The following is a 19558-nucleotide window of genomic DNA, read 5'->3' as shown; positions in this document are numbered from 1 at the left end:
TCCAATTACAGTAATGCTCTCTGTGTGTGTTCCCTCTCTCTATCCAATTACAGTAATGCTCTGTGTGTGTTCCCTCTCTCTATCCAATTACAGTAATGCTCTCTGTGTGTTCCCTCTCTCTATCCAATTACAGTAATGCTCTCTGTGTGTGTTCCCTCTCTCTATCCAATTACTGTAATGCTCTTTGTGTGTTCCCTCTCTCTATCCAATTACAGTAATGCTCTTTGTGTGTTCCCTCTCTCTATCCAGTTACAGTAATGCTCTGTGTGTGTTCCCTCTCTCTATCCAGTTACAGTAATGCTCTCTGTGTGTTCCCTCTCTCTATCCAATTACAGTAATGCTCTCTGTGTGTGTTCCCTCTCTCTATCCAGTTACAGTAATGCTCTCTGTGTGTTCCCTCTCTCTATCCAATTACGGTAATGCTCTTTGTGTGTTCCCTCTCTCTATCCAATTACAGTAATGCTCTCTGTGTGTTCCCTCTCTCTATCCAATTACAGTAATGCTCTCTGTGTGTTCACTCTCTCTATCCAATTACAGTAATGCTCTCTGTGTGTGTTCCCTCTCTCTATCCAGTTACAGTAATGCTCTCTGTGTGTTCCCTCTCTCTATCCAATTACAGTAATGCTCTCTGTGTGTGTTCCCTCTCTCTATCCAGTTACAGTAATGCTCTCTGTGTGTTCCCTCTCTCTATCCAATTACAGTAATGCTCTTTGTGTGTTCCCTCTCTCTATCCAATTACAGTAATGCTCTCTGTGTGTTCCCTCTCTCTATCCAATTACAGTAATGCTCTCTGTGTGTTCACTCTCTCTATCCAATTACAGTAATGCTCTCTGTGTGTGTTCCCTCTCTCTATCCAGTTACAGTAATGCTCTCTGTGTGTTCCCTCTCTCTATCCAATTACAGTAATGCTCTCTGTGTGTTCCCTCTCTCTATCCAATTACAGTAATGCTCTTTGTGTGTTCCCTCTCTCTCTCCAGCTACTGTAACACTCTGTGGAGATCTTTTCCACTCATATGTATGAATTTCCACTCTATCCAGTTACACTAATACTCTGTGTTTCCTCTCTCTCTCTCTCTCCAGTGGGCGGAGTTCCCCGGTCCGGCCCCGCCTCCGGGCTCTGAGTGACAGGCGGTCAGTGCGCGTGCGCAGTGAGCCGGGATTTGAAAGGATGGCGCTGATGGTGACAGAGGAGTGGATCCGGCGGAGAGTGGAGCTGAAGGAGCAGCGGCTGGGTAAGGGCGGCGGAACATCAGCACCCAGAGCCCGGAGCGGAGCGGGGATATTCGCAGCCCCGGGTTCGAGTCCAGGCCTCTCCCCAACTCCCCCCTTGTTTAACCGCTGTGTGTTACCTGGGAGCCACTGCCAGGCCCAGCACACCTGTCCCATCGGAGCGTGTATTGCCAATGGTCCCCGGACATAACATTCTCCATCCAACATAGTCTCACAAATAGGCTTACATTAACACTGCAATGAAGTTACTGAAAATCCCTTAGCCGCCACACTCCGGCGCCTGTTCGGGTACACTGAGGGAGAATTTACCATGGTCAATGGACCTAACCAGCACGTCTTTCGGACTGTGGGAGGAAACCGGAGCCCCCAGAGGAAACCCGCGGGGAGAATGTGCAAACTCTGGCTGGACAGTGACTCAAGCAGGGAATCAAACCTGGTGATGTGATGCACAGTAAGAAGTCTCACAACACCAGGTTGTTAAAGTCCAACATGTCTATTTGGTAGCAAAAGCCACTAGCTTTCGGAGCGCCTGCTGCCCCTTCGTCAGGTGTGAGGCAGCAGTGCTAACCACTGTGCCACCATGCTCCACTCCAAGCTCTGAAAATATTTTCATTTATATTGTACCTTTCAAGACCACCCGACATCTCAAAGGCTTCACAAACAATGAAACATTTTTGAAGGGTAGTCAGCGGCACTCCCTCACTGCTGCCTCAGCGCCAGGGACCCAGGTTTGATTCCCGGCTCGGGTCACAGTCTATGCAGAATCGGGGAAAAAGAAACACAAGTCTGAGGTCACATACCAACGGACTCAAGAACAGCTCCTTCCCTGCTGCTGTCGGACTTTTGAATGGACTTACCTTGCATTAAGTTGATCTTTCTCTACACCCTAGGTACGACTGTAACACTACATTCTGCACTCTCTCGTTTCCTTCTCTATGAACGGTATGCTTTGTATAGCGTGCAAGAAACAATACTTTTCACTGTATGTTAATACATGTGACAATAATAAATCAAATCAAAAGTCTGCATGTTCTCCCCGTGTCTATGTGGGTTTCCTCTGGGTGCTCTGGTTCCCTCCCACAGTCCAAAAGACGTGCTGGTTAGGTGCATTGACCATGATAAATTCTCCCTCAGTGTACCTGAACAGGCACCGGAATGTGGTGACTACAGGATTTTCACAGTAACTTCATTGCAGTGTTAATGTAAGCCTATTTGTGACACTAATAAATAAACTTAAAACTGTTGCAATGTAGACAGCCAATTTGTGCACAGCCAGCTCCCACAAACTGCAATGTGATCGCACCCCAATAATCCATTTGTGTGATGTTGATTGAAGGATAAGTATTAGTCAGGACCCTCGGGATAACTGGACGGCACAGTGTTTAGCACTGCTGCCTCACAGTGCCAGGGAGCTGGGTTCAATTCCGGCCTTGGGTGACTGTGGAATTTGCACATTCTCCCTGTCTCTGGGTGCTCCGGTTTCCTCCCACACTCCAAAGATGTGCAGCTTAGGTTGATTGGCCATGTTTAATTTCCCCTTAGTGTCAAGGAGACTAACAGGGTAAATACTTGGGGTTACAGGGATAGGGCCTGGGTGGGATTGTTGTCAGCGCAGGTGCGATGGGCCTAGTGGCCTCTTTCTGCACTGTAGGCATTCTATGAACTCTCAGCTCCTCTATGGAATAGCGTGGTGGGATCCTTAAAATCCACTTGAGAGCAGATGGGTCCCTGATTTAATGTCTCAACTAAAAAATGTTATCTCTGACAATATAGTGCTCACTTGATACTGCACTGGAATAGCCTTGATTTTTATGCTCATGTCCTGGAGATATGTAGGTTAGGTGGATTGGCCATGCTAGATTGTCCCTTAGATTCCTAAAATGTGCAGGTGAGGGAGATTAGCTATGGTAAATGTGTGGGGTCATGGGGATAGGGCAGTGGAGAGGGCCTGGGTAAGATATTCTGTCAGAGAGTCGGTGCAAACCTGATGGGCTGAGTGGCTTCCTTTTGTACTTTATGGATTCAATGTTTCTATGGAACTTGAATCTGAACCCTTATGACTCAGGTGTCAGTGCTATTAATTGAGCCAGAGCTGACACTCGTGCACAACTAAGTTGGACTGTAGCAGGAAGAGTCCAAACATGTTAAACTTGCAGCAGTTTGGAATTATTGGTCTGTACATGAGATCATCTAAAGCTGTGGTTCTGCACTCCTGGAGGTGTGCATGGATGGCAGTGTGTCTGCTGTCAGTTCTGATGTGGAGATGCCGGCGTTGGACTGGGGTGAACACAGTAAGAAGTCTCACAACACCAGATTAAAGTCCAACAGGTTTCACAGGGTCAGTTCCACAGGGATGAGGAATACACCCACAGTGTAGGTTGACGAAGAGGTGCGAATGTTGCAGGAGATGTATGCACATGGGCTTGCATGTTGGCTAAACGGTCAGCTAACTGTGCATACAAGCTCACAGTTTCTGCAAATGCAATCACGGATGACAGACAGTGAGAGCAGATGTGATTAACACACTGTCATAGAATCATAGATTACCTACGGTGCAGAAGGAAGCCATTTGGTTCATTGTATCAGCATTTCCGACAGAGCACCTTACAGTGGTTAGCACTGCTGCCTCACAGCGCCAGCTACCCGGCTTCGATTCCCGGCTTGGGTCACTGTCTGTACGGAGTCTGCAGGTTCTCCGTGTCTGCGTGGGTTTTTTCCGGATGCTCCGGTTTCCTTCCACAGTCCGAAAGACGTGCTGGTTAGGCGCATTGGCCATGCTAAATTCTCCCCCAGTGTACCCAAACAGATGCTGGAGTGGGGGGGGAGGGGGGTTTCACAGTAACTTCATTGCAGTGTTAATGTAAGCCTACTTGTGACACTAATAAATAAACTTTAACTTCAAACAAGCCCTATTTCCTGTAGATTTGCAAGGTTCTTAAAATTACCTATCCTCTTTAAGGTGCTCCTTAAAATCTACCTCTTTGTCAAAGCTTTTGGTCACCTATCCAAGTGTGTCCTTGTGTGGATTGGTGTAAAATTTTGTTCAACAGTGTTGTGAAGTGCCTGGGAATGTTTTATGATGTTAAAGGTACCGTATAAATGCAAGTTGTTCTTGTGATAGTACCAGCATTGTGATTCAGTGTCAGCTCTTGTAGGGATATTGTGTCCTCATTGCAGCAGCAGAACTGCAACTTGCGAATAGGAAGTGAGCCATCACACATTAACAACGCCTACACTTGAAAAAAGTATTTGCGTTGCAAAGCACTTTGAGATGTCACAAAGTTGTTAAAGATGCTATATAGATGCAGATCTTTTTATTTATGTATGGTTAATGAGCAGCGGCCACTTTTGACTGATGTACTGCTAACAGATACACCTATGTATGTCCCATGTATTATTGCTGGATATTACACAAGAGTCATGTTTTACTGTGCAACATGTGTGATTTCTGGATCTTTTTCAGAGGTTGTCAGATAGTTAGGATAAATCCGGTTTAAAAATGGTGGCAGCCAGCTATTAGAATGCCATTCCACAGTGATATTGGGAGCCAGTGCAGGTAATTAGTTGCGGGCAATCAAACCTGAAGTGCCAGTCTTAGCTCAGTGCTTGCACTTTTGCCTTGGAGTTAAAAGTTTGAGTTCAGGTCCGGCTGCAGAAACCTGATTACAAAATCCAGGTTGGCTCCAAGGAATTGTCAGAGGTGCCCTAATATCAGATAAGGTGTTAAATCGAGGCCCTTACAATTGGACAAATAAACCTCAAGGCAACATTTGAAATATAGGAATGTTTTCCTGACCCTGCCCAATATTTATCCTTCAACAAACATAATCATTACGACCAGACTTCCAGTCATTATTACATTGCTGTGTGTAAACTTGGTTGCTGCGTTTTCCTATGTAACAATCCCCACATTTCACAAATACTTAATTGGCTGTAAAACATTGTGGGACATTAAGATTGTGAAAGTACCATATGAATTCAAACCTTTTTTCATCATAAATAATGGACAATATCTGTTTTTAGAAATTGTTTCAATATTTAGTTCAGAAACCAGTTAAATTAACAAAATGCTGGAATAGCTTTCATTTGCAATATCAAAACATGGTAGAATGGACAATTCTACTCTCATAAAATCTCTTAATTTTGTGAAATAATTCTGGAGGAAATATCAATGTCCAATCCTTTAACAACTCTTATAAGGTCAGACCTTTTAAATTTTGTTTCTTTTATGTAAAGAAAATGGTTAAAGGAAATGATTAGGGCATGAGAGACATTCTATGACTTAAGTCGCAGTTTGGCATACTAAGCTCTATGTATGATAAAAGCAAATTACTGTGAATGCTGGAATCTGAAACAAAAACAGAAAATGCTTGAAAACTCACAGCAAGTCTGACAGCATCTGTGGAGAGAACAGATTTAATGTTTCAAGTCTGGAAGACCCATTGTCGGAGCTAGAGAACTGGAAATAGGATTAGATTAATACTGCTGTGGGGGATGGGGATGGAGCATTAGAGGCTGGATATAGGGCCAGTGACAATTGGAGGCTAGAGATTGACAAAGATGTCATGGACAAAAAGACAAAGAGAATGTAAATGGTGGTGATCATGGCCAAGAAGGGTGCTGGTAATGACGTCTTAAGAGAACAGAATATATTAATGGCAGAACAAAGGTAAGCAGTGTGACAAAGGACAATCTGGAACAGGTAACAGATGGCCCTAGTGGGGTGGGGTTGGGGGAGGGGAGACGCACTCTGTACGTACTCTCTTCCACCTTCTTCCATCGGGTAAAAGATACCCAATTTGCCACCACCTATGGCATGAAAAATGTTCTTTTGGCGCATTTCAGAAGGAAAGCGGAAAACAGGAAAAGATATGGGCAGTGAGCTGTAGACAAGACAGTCAAAATAGAGATTGAGAAGTTTTCTTGAAAGTGGGGAAAAGTTGTAGAGTTGTACACTGAGGGAGTCATGTCTCTGCAATCACGGTTGGAGCAAAGGCAGACTTGGGATGCACAGGAGCCCAGAGCTGGAGGATAAAAGAGTGTGGGATGAAATATGAGTAGAGGTTGGCATGGGTACTGAATGGGTAGAGGCTGTGGGCGCAGTTGTGCGGACTGGGTGGGCAGAAGCTGTGGAAGTAAGATGGGGGGGGGTCACACATGGGAACCCTACGTATGGATAGAATAGAGTTAATGATGATTTGATTTATTATTGTCACATGTATTAGTATACAGTGAAAAGTATTGTTTCTTGTGCGCTATACAGACAAGGCATGCCGTTCATAGAGAAGGAAAGGACAGGGGGCAGAATGTAGTATTACAGTGATATCTAGGGTGTAGAGAAAGATCAACTTAATATTCAAGCTGTTCTTGAGTCAGTTGGTATGTGATCTCTGACTTGTGTATGTATCTTTTCCCCACGGAAGAAGCTGGAAGAGAATACGCCCGGGGTGCAGTGGGAGATAGAGAGTAGCAGAAGAAACTGGAAAATTTGGATGTAAAAGTTACAAATGCACTGTCCTCAGCACCAGAGCAGGAGGAGCATTGTTGTGGAAGCAGGAGATGCTGATGCACAGGATGTGGAATTTGAAGCTCACTCCTGGGTTGAACAGGATTCCAAAGTTTTACATTGCGAATAGATGATAATTGTTGAAACTAAGCCGTACATGGCACGTACAGGTTTACAGGCTTCAGTCTAGCGGAAACTGAGATCTGTTAACAAAAACTCTTCCAGCGTTAAATGGATAATTAAAGCATTGGGATTAAGCCTGGAGTGTAACTTTTTAATGCAGGTGAAAATGAAATGCTGATTTGGAAAAACAAATGTGTTTAGGAATGCAGGAGGGAATCAAGCTGGAAAGCCCCAGGGCGAAACAGTTAAGAATATGTGAATGTTTGAAAAAGAATACTTTCAGATTGTTCCTTTTTGTTTGCAAAGTTTAAACCAACCATGACCTGTACCCATGCTGTAACGAGAATGTCAAACTTCCAACTTGGATGAATAAAGGAACATACCAGGCCATGTTGAAAGAGTGGTCAGAGGGGCAAGAGAGTGTTAGAAGAAGAGAGCATAACTGCCTGTATAAAACCCAGTGGTAAGAAGCTCATTCAATGGTCAAGCAGATGCCACGGAGAAAGCACGAGTGCTGTAGACTTCCAAAGATCACAGTTATTTTTAAAAATGCAAGGATTGAACCTATTCCTTCCTTTTATTTGCAGAGAACTAGTTTTTGCAATTGAATGTCTGTTCTAACAAGCCTAAGTGAGCCATGTTACGAGCTCAGCTGGTTATCTTAAATTGATATTATTGATTATTAAACTAATTATAAACTCCTATTAGTTTAGCTATTTTTTTTGGTGCTTTAATTCGAAAAAACCCAATTCAAATTAAGCCCAATCATGGTCTCCACGAGAGACAAACCAGATCCAAGCTGACAAGATGAGACATTGCATCCCATCTTGGGCTCAATCAAACGAGACCCAAGTAGATAGCATGAGGCATCGCACCCTCTCCCGGGCTTGATCCAACGCTTCATCTCAGCCAAAAGGCCGAGATAGCTTATGAAAAATTGTATCAGGTGAAGCCTTGGTGTAACCTCATTGGCTACCTTGATCCTTTACGCTAACCTAGCTAAGGCAAACCACGATTGCAGGTGTCAGCACACCCCAAGTGCAATGGGCTAGCCTTGTCCCCTGCCTGATAATGGTTTCACCCCTGCCAGGTAGCTATTAGTGCACTCAGATTTTTTTCAGCAAGGGCTGCCCAATCACAGATTCATATCTAACAGTAGATGTTTGATTTTGCACATGTGAGGCAACGCCTCAGATGGCCAGAGTTACCTTGTCAACTAATCGGCATCCTTTTCTCCTGTAGTATAAATTGTCATGACTGTTTGAAATTTGGCATGCTTGTGTTTTGTCCTGATGATTGCAAGATGAAACGTTTCAGCAGCATCAAGTTCTGTACTACCAAATGACTGGCATATTGCCAACCTTCTAATGCCACACCGATGTCAACTGACTCCCTCCTAATAAATGTCAGTGCTGCAGAAGCTTGTAGAATCTCTCAGCACTCTGGGATAAATACCATCATTGCCTGGAGATTTATTTATTTCAAGTCCAATTAGTCTTTCGCCTCATTCATAGCAAAGTCATTGATTATACTTGGGATATCTTGTTGCAGATGCTATGTCATTCATGGCTCGTTACCACTTTGTGCCTATCAGTTTCAAAGCCAGTTTACATCTTCTGTGTCCTTACTTTGTCTAGCTGCTCTTCTTCTGTGGTACTGAATTACTTTACAGTGGCAACTTAGCCACAACTGCGATGCTTCCTTCCAGCAATTCTTTGCATCTCTGTTCACTTTTTGCATCTTGTATTCACTTCAGTGAGCTGCATAATTGGCATTAAACAAAGTAAAGATTACTGGAAGATAGGAATTTAGTGTCTTTATAAACATTCAAATAATCAGGATTGAAAGAAGTGAGTGGTAGGAAAAGGGTGGCACAGGTTCCAAGAACTGAAAGGCAACTCATGACTGAAATTACATGAGTCATCAACACACGGCACAGGCCTCTGTGTTGGGATGACAGAAACCCTAAAAGGATCTGAAACAATTTGGTCCTGTGATGAGTGGGGTTTTGGTTGCGAATAAACATTTCATCACAGATAAATGGTCCAAAATTACCGTTAAGAACTGCAAAAGCATTTTGAGCATTTATTGGTTTATAATAATCTGTAAAATTACTCAGAGTTTCCATCTATTCTTGCTTCTGTTGCTTGCTAAAAGCAAGTTAGCAGTTTCTCATCCAGGCTTATGCGCTGTTTTAACAAGATGCTTTTCATTTACTAAGAACACAGATGAACACCAGTACCTCATCCAACCTTCAACCCTCTGAGAATTCTGCACTCCTCCAATTCTGGCCTCATGTACATCCTGATTTTCATTGCTATATCATTGGCAGCTGTGTTCCAGCTATCTACAGACTAAGCTCTGGAACTCCCTCCTTAAACCTCACCGCCTTTCTACCTTTCTCTCCTTTTAAGACAGTTCTTCAAATCTACTTCATTGTCAAAGCTTTTGGTCGCCTATCCTAATATCTCCTTTATGTGGCTTAGGATCACACTTTAACAATGTTCCCATGATGCACCTCAGAATGTTTTAGTACTTTAAAGGTGCTACATAAATGCCAGTTGTTGTTGGTGATGGTAGCCCACTCTGTGTCTATTGCAACCTGATGGGTAAAGGGGATTAGTTGTTCAATTGGTGGGTGACCAATGTCCCTCTCTCTTCTTTTCCTGTTGTGTTCACCTGTTCATTTCCAGGCCAGTCCCTTTAAATTTTGTTGTGTGGCTGCACACAAACAAGATCTTAAACTGGACAACTTACATGTGACCTGTGTGAGACATTCCTATGTTCCTGTGCAGCTGGGCATCTTAGAGGGAACATTGAGGGGGGTGACCATTCTGACCACATATGGTCAAGTTTCAGTTCATTGAAAGTGCTTGCTTGCCACTGAAGTTGACTTTTCTATTGAGCTGGTACAAAAGGTGTAAGAGCATGAAGAGGTGGGTCAAGTAATAAATGGATAAGTGAATCTTAACTTCTTGGGAAATACATTTGACCAGATTTCTTTCAACAACTATTATCTTGCCTACATGTCTTGTTCCCTGATCGTTCAGCCCATTACTTCCCAATTATCTTTGCATGTTTGGTCTCACTCTTTCTGTTGGACTCTCAGTGCATGTACTTACAAAATACGTGGACGGAGAGTCGTGACATTTGTCCCCTTGCTCTTGATCTCCCTTTCTCTGATAATTGCTAATTTGCACTGAGCTAGGTTCACCTTCCTTGTATTTTGTGGGTCAGGTGATTTGGAATTGATTCACCGATTGGGAAGCAGCTTTGGAAATGCATTGTTTGAGCTTTGAAGCCTGCAGGTCAAAAGTGCTACAGATTTAGGAAGACAGATAGAAAATATGTGACTTGGGCTTCACGAGCTGGAGAGTCAGGAAGTGTATGTTGCATTTTGAACACCTTAAATGCAGCATGCATCATCCATTACAGGAAAAAACTAGTCTGCACAAATTAGAGGACAGATTCTGAAACATAAGAGTATTACTCGCATCATATTCAAGCTAACAAGTCTTGTGTTTTTCCTTGCTCCAGTCATTTTCTCTTCTTTTTTCCCCCTTGCATTTGTGATGCATTTTGGAAGAAATAATGTAGGGAGGAGTTATACAATAAATGGCAGAGTCATCAGGAGTATAGAAACACAGAGGGACCTAGGTGTGCAAGTCCACAAATCCTTGAAGGTGGCAACACAGGTGGAGAAGGTGGTGAAGAAGGCATATGGTATGCTTGCCTTTATAGGACGGGGTATAGAGTATAAAAGCTGGAGTCTGATGATGCAGCTCTATAGAACGCTGGTTAGGCCACATTTGGAGTACTGCGTCCAGTTCTGGTCGCCGCACTACCAGAAGGACGTGGAGGCGTTAGAGAGAGTGCAGAGAAGGTTTACCAGGATGTTGCCTGGTATGGAGGGTCTTAGCTATGAGGAGAGATTGGGTAAACTGGGGTTGTTCTCCCTGGAAAGACGGAGAATGAGGGGAGACCTAATAGAGGTGTACAAAATTATGAAGGGTATAGATAGGGTGAGCAGTGGGAAGCTTTTTCCCAGGTCGGAGGTGACGATCACGAGGGGTTACGGGCTCAAGGTGAGAGGGGCGAGGTATAACTCAGATATCAGAGGGACATTTTTTACACAGAGTGGTGGGGGCCTGGAATGCGCTGCCAAGTAGGGTGGTGGAGGCAGGCACGCTGACATCGTTTAAGACTTACCTGGATAGTCACATGAGCAGTCTGGGAATGGAGGGATACAAACGATTGGTCTAGTTGGACCAAGGAGCGGCACAGGCTTGGAGGGCCGAAGGGCCTGTTTCCTGTGCTGTACTGTTCTTTGTTCTTTGTTTGTTCTTTGCTCTTTTTCTTCGTTTTCACTTTTTCTCCACTGCTTTTTCCTCGTTCTGCCCTTTCTCTCAAATTTGATTTATTATTTGATTATTGTTATATGTATTAATATACAGTGAAAAGCATTGCTTCTTGTGTGCTATATAGAAAAAGCATACCGTACATAGAGAAAGAGAGGAGAGACCCACCGCTATCGCTTAATTTCCTTTTTGTACAGCTTTAACAATCTCCATGTCCCTTTCTCATTTGTCATGTGGGAACCTGAATAGTTTATGTCAGCAGTGTGACAATGTGGAACATCAGAGACAGCTGAATCTCATTCAACACCAGTATGCATTTTTCACTAGTGGACACTGAATTCTGTTTGAGAATGTGAGCCCTAACTGATTTTTATTTTTTCTTCTCCGAAGCCTAGAGGCATTGAATCCAATTGCATCCAATGACTGCCTTCCCTGAAATTGCAGACTGGAGTAGAACCTCCAACTTTCTGGTCTCTATTTGCTTAAGTGTGGAATACAAAGTGGAGCCTGTTAATCGATGATGCCAGGATAACTGTTTGAGTTGTTACTCTGGTCCCCAGTGCTCCTGGACTCAAAGAAGGGGGAAAAAAACAAATTCTTGCTTCCAGTAGTTAGCCAGTGGTCTGGAACATCGGTAAATATTGAGTGAGAACAAGATGGGCTCAATTATAGGTCTTCTGCAAGTTATCCTCATCTTCCTATTCACTGTTAGGAGTAACATGAAGACTGGGGTGCTCTGAGTGCCAGCGGAGACTGTTCCCGAGCAAGGATCAGCACTTTCTGGAAAGATGGGTGAAATTTTTGTTTTGAAAGGAGCATTACATTTATAGGCTGGGGGAATTGCTTTTGGATTACTGGAAGTTAATTGACGTCTTGTTCCAATTATGTACCAAATAGGAACAGCAAAGTAAAAATTATAGTTGATTTATGATGAATCATTTAGATGATGACTGCACTTGTGAATGCAACAAAAATAGATTCCTTTTTGTTTGTCTTTCAGCGGATGTACGTTCTTTGTTTCTACCAGGAGGTTATGAAGAAAAAATCACATTTCTTGGAAAGTCCCTCAAGAACTTCACCCGCCTTAAAACACTTGACCTATCTCGGAATTCTCTGGTTACATTAGAGGTCAGTTTCTTACTTGTTTTCGTTAATCTCAACCCATTTGCCTTGGTTACATATTTTAAATATTCGGTTGTAATGATCCAGCTAATGTTAATTACTGCACAAATCTAAGTCCCAAAGGGAGACTTGGCCCACGTATCATATTAAAATTCTGATGAGACTTCTGAAGCTGCAAATTCCGGTAATATTTTTGGGATTTTAAACATTAACTTAAAACATGTAACAAAATAAAAGAAAACTTAAGCACACAAGATTAAGGTACACAGTTAAAATTTGCTTCATAGAGCATCCCTCAAAAGAATCTCACCTGGTTAGATACATAGGTAAACACACTCTGGGCATCAGTCCCATATAGATATTTAACTACAAAATGTCAGTAATATCACCACAAGGCAAACCTGCTGTTCCTGTAGAAAGGTATATTGCAGAACTTCACAACTTCACTCTTCTTTTATTAGTGTCACAAGTAGGCTTACATTAACACTGCAATGAAGTTACTGTGAAAATCCCCTCGTCGCCACGCTCCAGCACCTGTTAAGGTACACTGAAGGAGAATTTAGCATGGCCAATGCATCTAGCCAGCACATCTTTCGGACTGTGGGAGGAAACCCACGCAGACACAGGGAGAATGTGCAAACTCTGCACAGAAAGTGACCCAAGCCGGGAATTGAACCTAGGTCCCTGGCTGTGAGGCAGCAGTGCTAACCACTGTGCCACCATGCTTATATTAACACTGCAATGATGTTACTGTGAAAATCCCCTAGAGTGAGAGTAAGAGAGCCAACTACCCCGATTAACCTTAGTAGGGGAGAGAAAAACAACAATTTGCAGTGTGGAGTCAGAGTAAATGTTTGGCCGGGGGGTGGGGGGGGGTCAAAAATATGCAACAGGACCTAAGGAGGGTAGAATGGAAGATGGGAATCTCAAACTGAGGGGTCTGCAACCAATGATTGCTGTCTCTTTTTTCTTATTGAATCGAGGCTTGGGACTCAGTGGAAGCTGCAACCATCATTGCACAGGCTTGCAGAAAGGCAAGAACAGAGGCATGAATATGGGCGTGAGATACCAGCTTGCTGAATTCAATTGTACCTGAATTTTTTTTTTTAGCTTGAATTTTTTAGAAGTGCTGGATGTTATTTATGATGGATCCCTTTAAACCATCTCGTGATCTCCTCTGAGGCTATGGACCCCTGATCAGGAACTCAGGAAGTCACGATATTTACTTTGACCAAAAAACAGTTAGAATCGATGGAATCTGTACAGTGCAGAAGGAGGCCCATCGAGTCTGCACCAACCCTCCAACAGGGCATCTTACCTAGGCCAATTCGTAGTTAAATGTGCTGCGGATTGGATGCAAAGTAGTGGTTTGTCTATTTAAACTCCAGTAGAGTTAGTACTGTACCAGTGTGACACATTTATTTCCTTCAACAATACTTGGACCTCTTCTGAGTGAAACAGCTTTGTCTCTCTTGTCAGAGATTTGCTGGAAAGTATGATTCACAGCTTAAACCCCATCATGTTGCGAATCACATTCTTTAACCAGCAGAGGAGATCTCTGTGCATGTTTACTCTCAATAGCGGTGTTTTGCTCCAAAGCAGACAACGTCTGACAATATTTTCAGCATGATGTGGAGGTGCCGGCGTTGGACTATATTTTCAGCACACAAGCAGGAATGTTAACTTCATCAAAGCATTTTTATAATGAGTGGAAAGAGTCTAGGAGCAGTCTAATGAGTGGGCCATTAAGCAGTGTCCAGACTTTGCCTGCAGCCTCACTGGTATTGCACTCCACAAGTTGTGAAACTGAGTTCATTTTAGGGTAGCTTCACTTGCGCACTTTTTTCTTCTTTTGGGGAATAGTGAGGAAGCGGTGGAAGGATTCATGGACTAATTATCAGCTTGTTGGACCGCATTAAGTTGATCTTTCTCTGTACCCTAGCTATGACTGTAACACTACATTCTCTCGTTTCCTTCTCTATGAACGGTATGCTGTCTGTATAGCATGCAAGAAACAATGCTTTTCACCGTATGCTAATACGTGTGACAATAATAAATCGACTCAAATTCTGAATGCTCCGCCCAAGCCAACAAGTCCTGGCAAGGGTCTTCAACCCAGGGCTTCTGACCCAGAGATAGGGATGCTACCCAGTATGAAACTGAGTAAATTATGGGGTATAATAGTGTTGTGGTTATGAGACTGGACTAATTGATGAAATTCTACTGTGAATTTAAGGTCAGTTTAAAGAGCATTTTGAAATTAAATACTATGACCTTGAATCTGCCTGATTGTTGTAAAAAGTCAACTCTTTCACCACTGTCCCTCACGGAAGGAAACCTGCCGTTCTTATCTAATCTTGCCTCTACAGTTGATTCTTAACTGCCCTCTGAAATGGCTCAGCAAGTCACTCAGTTGCATCAAACCACTACAGTCCAAATAGAAGTCCAAGCCACCACCAGCTTCTCGGACAACGAGGGCAATAAGTCCTGCTCTCGCCACCAGCGAGGCCCATATCCAGGGAATGAATTGAAAGAAAATTGATTGTCTTCATGCTGCTGTGTTCTGGTATTGGATCGGGAGTTATACTGCCACTTTTCTGGAAAAAGCCACACTTGAGTGTGAAAATGAGAATCTCTATCCATCTAATGATGGATGAAGATACCCAAATTAATTTCACTTACAAGAATTAAAGTCATCAAAAAGAAGTTTCCCTTAGTGAGTGGTGTAGATGTTAAGTAGTAGAGACCAGGAATCCGAGGTTCAATCAGTGTCTTCAATTGGACCGTGTCTGCACTGTGTTAATTGATCTGAGCTGGGCTGGAAATAGAGGCATTATACGTTTGCCTTGGCTCCCTTAGACTTTGTAGTAGAAAATTAATCACAATGCTTAGGTTGTAGAGGAGCAACTGAGTCTGAACTATTTAATTGATGAAGCTTAATGGGAGTAGAACCAAGTTGAGGAAGTTGCCAAAATCAAAAAGTAGGAATTCAGCTTCAAACCAGTGTGAAGAATGCCATGGAGATACCCTATAGCTGGTGCTTCTCGCCTGTCCTGGATAATTGTGACTTTATACTTTAAATTACAGTCTTCACCCATCCGAAACCTGGAAGCATCACAAAATTAGATAGAAACAGAGCCTAATTTGGAAGAAAATTGTATGGGAAATGCCTCTTTGACACCCTTGGGCAAACAAAACTAGCCTAGGACATCTAGAAAAGAAGGGGTCTTTGGTGGCTCAACACAAGCTTCCCAGGCACTTTATAGTGGAACTCCCTGCTGTCCATCTTGGAACTCTCTTGGTTAACTAAATGGTAGCATTTTCACCTCCATGTTAAAAGCTCATGGTGCAGGGCTAACCTATTGGCATGGATAGAAAATTGGCTAGCTAACAGGAAGCAAGGAAATGGGTCATATTCTGTTTGACAAGGTGTAACGTGTGGTATGCCACAGGGATCAGTGCTGGGGCCTCAACTTTCTACAAGTAATATAAAATTAATTGGATGAAGGGACCAAAGGTATGGTTGATACAAAGATAGGTAGAGTAAATTGTGAATAGGACATAAGGAGGCAAAAAGGGATATAGACAGGTTGTGAGTGGGCAAAGATCTGGCAAATGGGAGTATAATTTGGGAAAATATGAATTTGTCCATTTTGGCAGGAAGAATAAAAAAGCATATTATCTAAATGGTGAGAGATTGCAGAGAGATCTCACTGTCCTAGTGCGTGAATCACAAAAGGTTAGTATGAGGGACAGCAAGTAATTTGGAAAGCTAATAGAATGTTATCGTTTGTTGTGAGGGGAATTGAGTACAAAAGTGCAGAGGTTATGCTTCAGTTATACAGGGCATTGGTGAGACCACATCTAGAGTACGGTTCCTTATTTAAGGAAGGATGTAACTGCATTGGCAGCAGTTCAGAAAAAGTTTTGCTAGGTTAATAACTGGAATGGGCAGGTTGTCTTATGAGGAAAGGTTGGACAGGTTAGGCTTCTATCCACTGGAGTTCAAAAAAGTAAGAGGTAACATATGAGACCCTGAGGGCTCTTGACAGGACGGATGATGAAAGGATGTTTCAAACTATGGGAGAATCTAGAACTATGGGTCACTGTTTAAAAGAGAAGAGGTGGACCATTCAAGACAGCTGAGGAGATTTTTTTTCCCTGAGGGTCGTGAGTCTTTGGGACTCTTTCTCAGAAGGTGGTAGAAGCAGAATCTTTGAAGGCTAGAGTCCTGGTCAGCTAAGGGCTGAGAGGTTATCAGGGTTAGCTGGGAATATGCAGTTGAGATTACAATCAGATCAGCCATGGTCTTATTGAATGGCGGAGCAGGCTCCTGGGGCGAGTGCCCTACTCCTCCTAATTCATATGTTCGTAGGTTTTTCAAGTTCCACTCCAGAAACTTTAGCACAAGGTGCTGCATAAAACTCCAGCCTAATGCAGTGATGTAGATTCCAAGATGGCGCCGGAGCGAGGCAACTTCTTGCAAGCTGTGTCCAGCACACCTTCTAATTCTATCTTTTACTCTCATTCTATGCTTCTAAAACTTATGGACTTACCTTGCATTAAGTTGATCTTTCTCTACACCCTAGCTATGACTGTAACATTACATTCAGCACACTCTAGTTTCCTTCCCTATGAACGGTATGTTTTGTCTGTATAGTGCGCAAGAAACAATACTTTTCACTATGTTAATACATGTGACAATAAATCAAATCAAGTATTGAGGAGATGATGCACTGCCTTTTAGAGCAGATGTTAAAATGAGCCCCATCCATTCCTCAGGTGGACATAAAAGATCCCATGGCATTATTCACAGAATTCTCCCTGGTGTCCTAGCTAATATGATGTTCCCCTCAGGCAACATCACTTCAAACAAAAAAAGATTTGTCACTATTATATTGCTGTTTGTGGGATCTTGCTGTTTGCAAATTGGCTGCCATTTTTCCTATGGTACAACAGTGAATAATTTTTAAAAATTACTGAGCTCTGACAAAGGGTCATCCTGACTCGAAACGTTGGCTCTCTTCTCTCTCCACAGATGCTGTCAGACCTGTTGAGATTTCCCAGCATTTTCAGTTTTTTTTTCCAAAAGTACTTAATTGGCTGTGAAGTGCTTTGGGTTTCCCTGAGGGCATAATGTGGTACAAGAATGCAAGTCTTGTTAATGGTGCTAAAAAACCAGCTTTCATATGCTAATTACAGAACACTTATTACCTAATGCACTTCCTTGGAACAGAGTGTGCTCCCTTTAATATAAGCTAAAATGGTGAAGTTATCAAATTGCTCGTAATGTGCAATGTGTTATCATTTGTTATTTTTTTACAAATTAATAGCCTGGTTATCTATTTTGCCCAATAGCAAAAATGACCTTGGACAAGGAATTTCTTGATTATCAGGGTATTGGATCACAGCAGGGTGTGTTTCAACCGACATCACCTTTCAGGCATCTTTTTCAAGTGACATTCTTTTGTGTGTGAGTTTAAGTATTAAGCTCTGGCACGCTGTTTAACTGTGGAAGACATCACAGCAAAGCTCACTTCATTATCACACCCACAGCGTACACTGTTTTCAGCAGGGGTAGCTGCATTTCATGATGGCGGGTGCCTGCTTTTGTCCCCCTCTTTTGCAACCTTGGAGCACTGAGGCTAATGATGACTTCTCCTCTCTCGACTGCTAACTTGGTTAAGACCTAGACTTGGCCTAAACAAGGCTAACTTAGTTAAGGCGTGGGGCGGCACGGTAGCACAGTGGTTAGCACTGCTGCTTCACAGCTCCAAGGACCTGGGTTCGATTCCCGGCTTGGGTCACTGTCTGTGTGGAGTTTGCACATTCTCCTCGTGTCTGCGTGGATTTCCTCCGGGTGCTCTGGTTTCCTCCCACAGTCCAAAGATGTGCGGGTTAGGTTGATTGGCCATGCTAAAATTGCCCCTTAGTGTCCTGGGATGCGTAGATTAGAGGGATAAAATATGTAGTGGGTAAAAATATGTAGGGATATGGGGGTAGGGCCTGGGTGGGAGTTTGGTCGGTACAGACTCGATGGGCCAAATGGCTTCTTTCTGTACTGTAGGGTTTCTATGATTTCTATGATTAAACAACATCACTTAGGGTCTTTGCAGGACATTTGTTCACTAACTCATCAAGATGTACCTTATTAAATTTTAACACTGATAGATATCGCATTTTTGTTTTGATCTCCATTATGTTGAGTGTATTACTGCTGTCTTCACTTCAGTGCAATCTGTAGTAGAGGGAACTACTTATTCAGCTCTGATGAAAGGTCACCCAGACTAGAAACATTGGCTCTTTTCTCTCTCTACATGAGACCTGCTGAGATTTTCAAGCGTTTTCTGTTTTTGTTTCAGATTCCAGCACCTGCAGTGTTTTGTTTTTATGCTACTAATTTATTACTTGTTTGTGCCATGAATTATTTATGTTTGCATTGAAATTATTTTAATCAGTTTTGAACCTAGGAACACATTCAATTTTTTTAAGTTGTAAAGTTTATTTATTGGTGTCGCAAGTAGTTTACATTGACACTGCAAATAAGTTACTGTGAAAATCCCCTAGTCACCACACTCCGGCATCTGTTCGGGTTTCTGGGGCTATATTAGGAAATAATGATCTGATTTTGGCAAGGACTCCCATATGAAAACCTCTCGTGTTATTCCAGTTAAAATTGCAGTATTGGTAAATCAGGATTGCAGTATCCAGGATGAGTTTCCAATATCCTTTCTTGGCTGTTTCATAATAAAGATCATGTAGCAGGAAAAAGTATGAAAATAAATTTGTTGAAGGTTTATAAAAGAATAAAGGGACTAGATAAGCTATTAAGTTGTTGCAAACCTAATGTTTCATCTTCAGTGCTGACCTCTTGTGCATCTCTGATTTTTCAATGCTGCGCCGTTGGCTATTGCACTTTCAGCTTCTTGGGTTTAACATTCTGCAGTTCTATCCCCAAACCTCTCCTTTAAGAAACTCCTTAAGTCCTGCTTTTCTCTGTCCGAATATCAAATTATGTTTGATTGCGCTATTGTGAAGCATCTCAGGATGTTTTTGCTGCATTAAAAGTGCTATCTAAATACACATTAATGTTGTTGTTCACGTAACCCGGTTGGTGTGGGCCAGGGGGTCGTGCCGACAGATACCTAAAGGGCATAGAATGATGTTGGATATTAGGCTATTGTGTTCGGAGAGAATCGAGGGCCTGTCCAACAGGTTG

At 42.7% G+C, this 19558-nt stretch overlaps 1 protein-coding gene across 1 annotated transcript in view; it reads left to right on the top strand.

Annotated features, from left to right (window-relative positions):
• Nucleotides 1-1154: 1154 nt before the first annotated feature.
• Nucleotides 1155-19558, top strand: part of cep72 (centrosomal protein 72) — a 147033-nt gene continuing 128629 nt past the window's right edge. The window contains 2 exon segments of the mRNA XM_078200732.1: nucleotides 1155-1232; nucleotides 12218-12345. Of these exon segments, the coding sequence (XP_078056858.1) occupies nucleotides 1169-1232; nucleotides 12218-12345 (192 nt within the window). The 5' untranslated portion in view covers nucleotides 1155-1168.

The sequence above is a fragment of the Mustelus asterias genome, chromosome 2 (genome assembly GCF_964213995.1).
Source record: "Mustelus asterias chromosome 2, sMusAst1.hap1.1, whole genome shotgun sequence".
NCBI lineage: Eukaryota > Metazoa > Chordata > Chondrichthyes > Carcharhiniformes > Triakidae > Mustelus > Mustelus asterias.
This window is presented reverse-complemented; position numbering and strand designations above follow the sequence as displayed.